Here is a 10,385-nt window from a genome sequence, read left to right as displayed (position 1 = left end):
TGCACTCCAGCCCCGGTGACAGAGCGAGACTCCATCTCAAAAAAAAAAAAAAAAAAAAAAAAGAACATTCAAATTATTCTCTTTTAGCCATTTTGAAATGTATAATCCATTAATGTTAACTGTAGTCACCCTAATGATCTATAAGACACCTGGTCTTATATTTTCTAAGTGTGCATTTTTATCCATTAACTTCTGATCTACTTTTTAGATTTATCTTTGTGGTTTTTAGCAGTTTTATAATGATGTGCACATATGTGACTCTCCTTGTGTTTATTGTGCCTGGAGTTCATAGTAATTCTGACATCTGTAGTTCAATGTCTTTTTAAAGTTTTGGAATATGCTCTGGCATTTGATCTTCACGTACAGCATCTGCCTGATTTTCTGTCCACTTTTTGACTAGAACCTTCACTACTCATTTTCTCACCTTCTTGCCTTATCCCATAGTTTCTTTTGTTTTTTCTAGCATTTTCAGTCCTTTCAACTCTCAGTCTGGATGCATGTTTCTGATCTGCCTTCACGTCAATGATTCTTTTTTCTGCTGTGTCTAAATGACTGTCAAATCCATTGATTGTCTTCTTAGTTTATTTTACTTTTCAGTCTTACGTTTTTCATTTAGTTCTCTCTTATAGTGTCAAATTTCTGCTGAAGTTCTCCACCTTTTCTTTTAATTCCTTGAACGTATAAAGCATAGTTTCTTTACAATAAATCCATTGTAAATGAGTGAATTTATCGTATCTTTTATAAGTTTAAAACTTTAAATTTTGTAAGTTTAAAAGCATGGAAGGAAATACCATATAGTGCTTAAGGACACATATGTAGTAAAAATGTAAAGAAAAGTATGGAATTAGAAACAGCAGACTCAGGGTGATGATTCCCTTTGAGTTAGAAAGAGACAGTGGTGATTGGAAAGGGCTTAGAAAGTAGGAAATCATCGTTTTACTTCTCGCTGGGTGAAGATAACATGGATCTTCATTCTCCTTTTCCATGTCTTAAGAAGGTACAATCAATAAAAAGGCAAATGCACAGGTGTGTGTATGACATAAGGCAGTGAGGAGCGAATAGCAGGACAAACGGTGCAATGTGCACCTGCTCCTCTCAGGAGGGTTCGCTGGGTGAAGCCAGGGCTGAAGCAAGGAGTCTACGTGGGAGCTGGGGCTGAGCGGGCAGCTCGCTTCAGGGTGGGCACAGGGGGAGTGCAAATATTGGGTCAGCCAGTGTCTGAAAGGCAACATCATCTCTGGTGGATTTGACAGAGGGCATGAGATAGAACGAAAGTTGGCTCTGAAGTCACCCTAAGGACCAAGGAAATCCAAGGATGGAATTTCCATTTACTGAAGAGGAACACTGTGGGAGGGGCGGGCTAAGTGAGGAGAAAGAAGAGCTTGGATTTGAGCCCATGAGGGCTGAGGTGTTGTTCCTTGTCCAAATGGAGCTCTCAAGTGCATAGCTGGAGAGGGGAATCCAGAGTTCAGGGAGGAGCTCAGGTAGCCCAAAAAGGAGGTGGATTTCACCCTGCATACGAGACACAGGACCTTCGCCTACCTTACAAAAAAAAAAAAAATAAGAACAAAATTGAAATATTGTTAGTAAACTTTTAAAAATTTTATTTACAGACAAGTCTACCATGTCACCGTAAGTTTATGCACTGCTGGAAATGAACAAATGTAGCCCCATAAGGAATAAAACCTGAGAGATGCCATATGTCTAAAGACATGGTAGTCAGACATTTTTGTAATCATATTTCTATGATAAATGCACAGTACAATTTTTGAAAGCATAAATATGATTTCTAAGAATTCATATTCTAATTAATAGCTACAACTCTAAACATTACTTCATACCTTATTTAAGCTGATTTCTTTTTCTCTAGTCACTTTGCAAATGGAAATGTATGAATTGAAATTTATAGCTCTACCCTCAAGATTCTCAAACCATATACATGGCCAGATCAAATGCTTAGTGATGTTTGAAAATGTTCACAAAAGAACTATGAGCACATAAATTGTAGGATAGTCTATGGCACAGCATGTGTGATAAAGTTAGTACAAAGTATTTAAAGACATGTCAGTCAACTCTTTTTATATAGACAAACAAGATCTTTTACATACTGAATGGAAATTGTGTAGAACAGAAGTTTTTAAAATTTATATTAAACATTGCTTAACTAGTAAATCCTGTCAGCATAGAAATAATTTTTTTTTTGTAATTCTCAAAGAAGAAAATAGTATATGCTTTAATTCATTGTTACATAGTTGGCTGGAAAAATGCCAGTTTGACCTCGAAGCTTTCCTTCCCACCAATCAAAATGTGAATCTGTTTTTGATATAACTGTGATTCTGTCTCCAGCTTGAAAATTCAAATCCCCAGGCTGCTGTCCTTCAAATGAATACAGCGCTGTCACTTCTATGGGTGGATTCAAATTGCCTAAAACAAGAAAAAAGTATTCACATATTTATGTTCTTTAAGGGAGAAACTGGGGGTAACTGCTGGTAAGATACAAATTAACCACTTAGGGCTTGGCATGCTGGTGTCTTGGAGGCTGGCAGAAACCACAACACACAGTCTGTGTAATTTTCATCACATTATTAAACTTATTTTTCTCTGCACATTATATACCTAAGGATTTAGCACATGCTTCTGGTTATAATTTTCTAAATTTTGAATCATCTATGAGATAATACAACTTATATATTTTTCCATTTTAATAGAGTAGTAATTGCTGTGGTCTGAATGTCTGGGTCCCCCTGAGATTCAAGTGTTGAAATCCTCAACCCGAAGGTGATGGTGTTAGAAGTGGGGTCTCCAGGGGCTGATTAGGTCATTCAGTTTCCCCCTCAAGAATGGGATCAGTGTCCTTACAGACAGAGCCTGAGGGGAGCTTCTTGCAACTCCCTCCTTGCGAAGATGCAGCAAGATGGCACCAACTCTGAAGCAGAAACCAAGCCCTTGCCAGACACTGAGTCTCCTGGAACCTTGATCTTGGAATCCAGCCTCCAGAAGTGTGAGAAATAAAATTCCATTGTCTATAAGCTGCCCAGGGTATGGTGTTTTGTCATAGCAGCTGGAAGGGGCTAAGATAGTTGTGACAGTTTCATGGATGGCAGACGCGGGAGAAAGGCAGATATGTGAGCTCATGATCAAACCCTAGGGGAGTCAGCTTTAAAACCTGGCCCTTTACTCACTGGGCTTGAAGACTGCAGCCCAGTTATATTTTGCTGTTTCATCAGCAGACATTTCTTCTCCCTGGGCTTTGTGACTGTTTACATTTCTGTGCTTAATTGATCCATCCTCTCAATATCAGAGATAAATTGGAATTAGCACAGGCAGGAGCATTTCTACATGTTTCACAAGTATTTCAATGCAATGTGTATATCCACGTATTGTAGAAGGAAGAAAATACTTTGAGAACTGAGCAGTTAACATGAATAAAGGACATTAAATATTATAAACCATATAACATCATAAAAATATAACGAAACAGTTTTTGAGCACTCAGCTAAATGGAGTCTGATGCTTCTACATGTCATATAATTCTGTGCATAAATTAGGCAATTAGATGTACAGACATACAGAAAACACCAATAACCAGACTCTAGAGCCAGGTCCTGTTTGAACCCATAATACAATAATAATAACAATAATAATAAAGTGAATTTGGTCCATCTGTAAGAAATAAAAATAGTCAACACTTTAAACTACTCTGACGAAAACACTGAATTTGTAGCTCACACAAGATGGTGCTACCGTTCTTTCTTTAAAGTACGTGCCATCTAGTTGAGTTCTAAAGAAATAATCCTAATAATAATTACACTAGAGATAATACTGGTATAACTACTTTTTCTATAATACAAAGAATTTCTGTGTATTTTATTTCATCTTATATTTACTTTTAGTTTACCAATTTTAAGGAATAAGGTTAAAAGAATGTCACCAAAATAAAATTTTGACATAGTCTAGAAACAGAGTAAGTTAAACATTCTGAGTACACGATTAAATTCCACACATGTTAATGAGTAGTCACTGCCAGGCACTGCGAAAGGGGCTGTGCTCTGCCCTGGACGGGGCACCCTGGACGGGGCTCACGCCATGCTTCCCTGTCATCAGATCAGGATGCAAGCTCATGATAAAGAAAAATCCATCCTGGAAATCTCTCATTCATGATTATATTTAGGATATCCACTAATAAAGTTGAATCTTAATTAACCAGACCAAATCAGTCAAGACCCTCCAGGAACTCTGTTCTCCTCCCTCTTGTCTCCTAGACACGTTAGATAACAGGAAGAAGTGAGTTAAAAGAATGCTTGTGAACATCAGGGAATGTGCTGGGAGCTGTAGCCATCTTAGCTACCATCCATTTATACACTTGCAGTCTCATTTGTAAAATCAAAAATGCATAATAAGGATGATGACAATGATAACAGCACCAATCGACGTGCATCTGGGAAGAACAGCCACCGCGAATTGCTCAGGCACGTGGCACTCACACGCGCTCCACTTACACTGCCCACTGCAATGAGCCAGCTACTCCTATCCCACGTCACAGAATTTGAAACTGAGCCTCAGAGATGCCGAGTAATTTGTCCAAGATCAGGATCCAGTGAAGCTTGTCTCCAGGTCATCCAAGACCCTCAACAACCTCACAAATATTAAATTGTGCTCAACAGACCAAACTGACATTTATCACAGCATTTTACTTTTATGAGGCAAATGTTCAAGGAGGATTCACGTGGTGCCTGCATCACTGGGTTTCCAGACTGTACAAATAACAGCGTCTGATGCTATGGTTCTGGGTAATCCCTGATAACTGAACTGGTTCTAAGTGGTTCCGGGTAATCCCTGATAACTGAACTGGTTCTAAGTGGTTCCGGGTAATCCCTGATAACTGAACTGGTTCTAAGTGGTTCCGGGTAATCCCTGATAACTGAACTGGTTCTAAGTGGTTCCGGGTAATCCCTGATAACTGAACTGGTTCTAAGTGGTTCCGGGTAATCCCTGATAACTGAACTGGTTCTAAGTGGTTCCGGGTAATCCCTGATAACTGAACTGGTTCTAAGTGGTTCCGGGTAATCCCTGATAACTGAACTGGTTCTAAGTGGTTCCGGGTAATCCCTGATAACTGAACTGGTTCTAAGTGGTTCCGGGTAATCCCTGATAACTGAACTGGTTCTAAGTGGTTCCGGGTAATCCCTGATAACTGAACTGGTTCTAAGTGGTTCCGGGTAATCCCTGATAACTGAACTGGTTCTAAGTGGTTCCGGGTAATCCCTGATAACTGAACTGGTTCTAAGTGGTTCCGGGTAATCCCTGATAACTGAACTGGTTCTAAGTGGTTCCGGGTAATCCCTGATAACTGAACTGGTTCTAAGTGGTTCCGGGTAATCCCTGATAACTGAACTGGTTCTAAGTGGTTCCGGGTAATCCCTGATAACTGAACTGGTTCTAAGTGGTTCCGGGTAATCCCTGATAACTGGATTGGTTCTAAGCAGTTTCAGGAATATATTTTATGATGAATAATTAGAGAAATAAATATATTATGAAGTAAGAAAGAGAAAGAAGGAGATCACAGACCCGGTTTGGTCCCTGCCCTCACATTTCAGTGTTGTCTAATTTTCTCTGAAGTGCAGATTCCAAATGAAATGAGGATAAAGCAGAGTGGGAGAGGAGGCTAGAGGAGCAACATGGGTGGTTTTCAGGTGCAGCTGAAGGCAAGGCCACCACTGAAGGTCTGAAGGGGCTGGGATCTCACATTTTTCCTTTACTGAGGCTAAGATGTGTGTTGACTGTTCCTTGTGCTGAATTCCTCACCCAGTTCCTCACCCAATTCACCATAAATGCCTCTGCCTCCTGAGGAGGAGTACAGGAGCATCAGGAGTTGAGCAGTTGTTGGAGAAACTCCATCCACATGAAAATCACAGGAGTGAAGCCAGCAGATCCAGGAGCCTACCTGCTTTCTGAGATAACAGTTCATAAGCCAGTTAGTGCTGTGCCCTGTTAGTTTTTTTTTTTTTTGAAAAACTCCAAATGACTTAAAGTTCCTCTTTAATGTAAATATTAGAAATAATTTTAACAAGGAGAAGTTTAATGCCCACAAAAGAGTTCACTAAAAAAACGTGAGCCAAGTAATGATTCCTTCCATGAAGAAAAACCTTCCTGGTTACCGGGAAGCAAACCCCACTGAGTTACTGAAAAGCTGGGCATTCACAGGTGCCTTTCCTTCTGCACAACATATGCCTTTAAGCTTTATACTCAAGTACTTAAAAAATCGGAAGGATCTTTGAGGGAACTGGCCATTTCCTTCATAATATTCAAGTTTAGTTCTGGTAGGGGTTATGTTTCCCAAACAGGAAGCAGAATTAGATTACAGTCAGCACTGGCGATTGGCAGCTGCCCTGAGGCCCATGATTAGAAAGGCTGGTCTGTGGATGTCCCTGTTTCACTTCCAGTCCACTTTCTCACGAAGCCTGCATAAGGTAGCCTCCTTGCAGCCAGCACCCCTGGCCTGACCTGTTTCAGGAGAAAAATCACAGCCTTGGGAAGGTCACAACTAGGAGAACACAGCCTTTGCTAAGAGCCCTATGAGGCAGAAGACAGCCCCTACCACAAAGTGTTATCCAGCCTAAATTGCGTGTACTGCCCAGGTTGAGAAACCCCACCCCGGACAACTATAGGATAGGTAAGAGGAAGGGGAAGAATGCCGACGTTGGAGGGTCCAGGCTTTTGGTTATGAAACCATTCCTTCCAGAGTCCCTAGAGGGAAGATCAGAAAATTGGACTGTGCATTTCCGAGTCTTGTCTCTCTGAGAGGCCCAAGAACTACGCAGCTGGACCTTCTAAAGGGCAAAGCCAAAAGACAGTGGGAGGGAAAGTACAGGTGATGTAGCGGATCATCATGCCTGACAGCCCCTCTTTGGGGCTGAGATAGACTCAGGAGCTCGCCCATGGAGGACTGAGTGTCCTGCTTCATCAGGTTTTCAGTTTAAGGCTTGGACCCTGGGACCATGTAACTGTGACTTTTCTCTGCAGTGATGGTAAGCAAACACTGAGGAAATCCTTGGTAAGAGGTTAATGCCTTCACAGCTGCTTTTAAAAAAATACAGTAACGTAAAGTAAGTTTTATTTAAAAAGTGTACTATAAGTCTTCCCTTTTATTTTTTTCTTCAAGAACCTCTTTGGAGAATGGGCTAAAGGAATATTATCTCAGTTGTAACTGAGTTACAATTTACCTTGTCCTGTCCTCAAATACAAACATAGAAGCAGCTGAGAAACCAGCCATGGCAAGTGAAGTTACCTTTGGGTCCCACAGGTGGTAAGTGAAAGTACAGGGGTTCAAATTGGAACCCCTGTCGCCACAGCACACTTAGAGTTTAGTTTCTTATCATGAAACATTTTTCCTTGGTGCCAGTTATAGGAAGTTTCTAACAGAGAAAGGAACTCTAGTTCCCAACGTCACATTACCATGGCATTCTTTGGGGAATCCGTGACCTCAGCTCTCTTTCAGCCAGCTTCCCTCAGCTCTGTCTCTCTGCAGGGACCCCTCTCTTCCCAGGCAACTGCAGCCAGTCGGCTGACCTTGTCAAGTTCAGGAGCGCTTTACCAACTAGACACCTAAGTCTAAGTCTAATCTTGAGTCTTTAAAAGTAAGAGGCTGTGTAAGATAAAAATCGAGGTGTTTAGGCTGTCTTGGTGTCAACATTTACACCTTAATCACTTTTGCTTCTAAAGGACGTGTATCCAAAGGCCAAACTTTTCATGTCTTTTTAACATGGCCTGTAACATGGGTGTGAACCACAAACGGTGAAACACATTTTTAAACCTCTCAGAGCTTTCTCTGCATACCTAAGACCACGGCATCTTCTGCAGGTGAGCCAGACCATCACACCTGCTCTCCATACAGACTCTAGGAGCAGATGCTCAACCCCCTCACAGGAGAACCAGCTGGGAAAAACACCGGAGTGAGCTCCCAGGAGGAGAGATCACGGTGAAGAGAAAGGTCAGCAACCCTAAATCCGTCAGGAACACACTGACCTCTCTTCAGGAGATGCTGCTTAAGAGACCTTTTCGACATATTTTTATCTATCTGCATGATACAAATTTCTAAAATATGCTTGAGTACCTAATTTTTTGGAATTGTATTTACATGAAATGTTTAGTTCTCCAACAGTTATATATCCAGCAGCATACGGCTTTGTAAGTCCAGTGACCAAAGTATTCAATGTGAAAAAATAAACAGGCTATTTTATGATTGTTTAACTTTGCCCTCAATTTGTGTCCCACTCACATTTGCTCAGCTCTTTCCAGGGAACCTCTGAAGAGTATTTAAGACAGGTTGAAGGACCATTTTCACTACGGTAAATCTTAACAAGTTTTATAAAGTAGTTCCCAATAATAACAAAACATTTGAACGTGAAAAATAAAATTCTTAGAACTATAAAATTTATGGTGTTAAAACACAGAGAAAATGGAATAAGGATCAAATTGTAATTGAGAATTAGAAAACTTTGGCATTTTATCTCCATTGTAAATTCAAAAGCTTCCGGACAGCAAGTGTTAAGGAGATCACGTGCTCCTCAGAAGACGCCATGGCTCCCAGGGCTCAGCAGCGCTGTCCCCAGCACACGCTCCCTACACAGACAACACGGACCCTACACAGACGACACTGACCCTACACAGGTGACACTGAGCCTACACAGACAACGCTGACCCTATACAGACAACGCTGACCCTACACAGGTGACACTGAGCCTACACAGGTAACACTGACCCTACACAGACAACACTGACCCTACACAGACGACGCTGACCCTACACAGATGACGCTGACCCTACACAGACGACACTGACCCTACACAGACGACACTGACCCTACACAGGTAACACTGACCGTCAGCTTCTATCCAGGGCTCAGCAGCGCTATCCCCAGCACACGCTCCCTACACAGTCAGCACTGACCATCAGCTTCCTGTCACCCTAATTATCTTAAAGGCAAGTAAGACAACAAAAGCATAGCATTTTTTAAATGAAGTACTTCTCAAAATAATGTGAATATTCTATAAATTAAAGGGCTGAAGAATTCCCAGAGATTTTCATAAGCTATCAGATTAATTAGGAAGTTTGTGATCACAAAATGAATATGAATCATTTATAATGTATAGATTTATCGATTTACCAACTCTCTCGTGATAGCTGGAAAGTCCAGGATAGAGCTTATATTCATTTCTGTTACCTGCCAAAAAAGAGGAGAGTGGTGATTTTGAGAACTTATTAGTACATATTATATAAAACATACAAAATTGCCAAATCCTGCCCTTGCTGAGAAAATATTTTAAATCACTAAATTGATAGGATCATCATCATTTGATTGTGCTTTAAATCAGAAGGTGTGCCTGAATAAAGCCAGAAGATAAATGAAGTATAAATACCTGATATCTGTATGACACAGAAGTACACACACTATTCTCATTAAATTCAGATGACAATTCTACTAGGTCCTTCTTCAATTGCATTGAAGGAGAAGAAACAGAAATCACTGACTCATGGAAGGATTTACTGTGCACAAGCGTCATTCACTAACTGCATCCACATTTCACACTGGATTCCTGTTCTGACGCTCTGGGGGCAACATAGTGTAGAAAGAGGCAGGATGGTCTGGGGGTTTGCTTTTCTTCTTCGACTGTAGAAAAACTGATTCTAACAGTATAGGAGACAAAGAGTGAAAGAGGCAGATGGTCTGGGCGTTTGCTTTTCTTATTCAAATGTAGAAAACCGGATTCTAACAGTATAGAAGATGGCCGGGCGCGGTGGCTCACGCCTGTAATCCCAGCACTTTGGGAGGCCGAGGTGGGCGGATCACAAGGTCAGGAGATCGAGACCATGGTGAAACCCCATCTCTACTAAAAATACAAAAAACTAGCCGGGCGCGGTGGCGGGCGCCTGTAGTCCCAGCTACTCAGGAGGCTGAGGCAGGAGAATGGCGTGAACCCAGGAGGCGGAGCTTGCAGTGAGCTGAGATCGCGCCACCGCACTCCAGCCTGGGCAAAAAAAAAAAAAAAAAAAAAAAAAAACAGTATAGAAGATGAAGAGCACACCCTGCACATCACGTTCAGCCTTACAAAGAACTTATCCAGGAGCTGGAGATCTGGGGATGGTGTGTCTTAAGTGACCGGTGCCCACACCCCCTTTTGAAATCTCTGTGTACTCCTAAGGACAGGCACACACCAGTTTGAAGGCCATTGGCCTAAGAAATTTGTGAAAGTAAGAATTTAGAAATAAACATTGGTGGGATGGGGAAAAGGATACAAATATCCCATGAGAACCTATTTTAAAAACTGATTAGAAATATTTTTGGGCAAGTGACCAGATATAAGACAAACAAAATATAAGCAAAT

At 41.2% G+C, this 10,385-nt stretch overlaps 1 protein-coding gene across 4 annotated transcripts in view; it reads right to left on the bottom strand.

Annotated features, from left to right (window-relative positions):
- Positions 1 to 1,572: 1,572 nt before the first annotated feature.
- Positions 1,573 to 10,385, bottom strand: part of SH3YL1 (SH3 and SYLF domain containing 1) — a 47,719-nt gene continuing 38,906 nt past the window's right edge. For 2 of the 4 annotated variants that reach the window (XM_010386088.2, XM_030921255.1), the window contains exons 9-10: positions 9,167 to 9,223; positions 1,573 to 2,424 (exon numbers count right to left, since the gene is read on the bottom strand). In XM_010386088.2, the coding sequence (XP_010384390.1) occupies positions 2,234 to 2,424; positions 9,167 to 9,223 (248 nt within the window). In that variant the 3' untranslated portion in view covers positions 1,573 to 2,233. The remainder of the gene's footprint in view (positions 2,425 to 9,166; positions 9,224 to 10,385) is intronic. The other 2 variants (XM_010386089.2, XM_030921256.1) reach the window with 1 other exon arrangement.

This window comes from Rhinopithecus roxellana, chromosome 17 (assembly GCF_007565055.1).
Source record: "Rhinopithecus roxellana isolate Shanxi Qingling chromosome 17, ASM756505v1, whole genome shotgun sequence".
NCBI lineage: Eukaryota > Metazoa > Chordata > Mammalia > Primates > Cercopithecidae > Rhinopithecus > Rhinopithecus roxellana.
The sequence above is the reverse complement of the archived record's forward strand: the minus strand, read 5'-3'. Positions and strand labels throughout refer to the sequence as shown.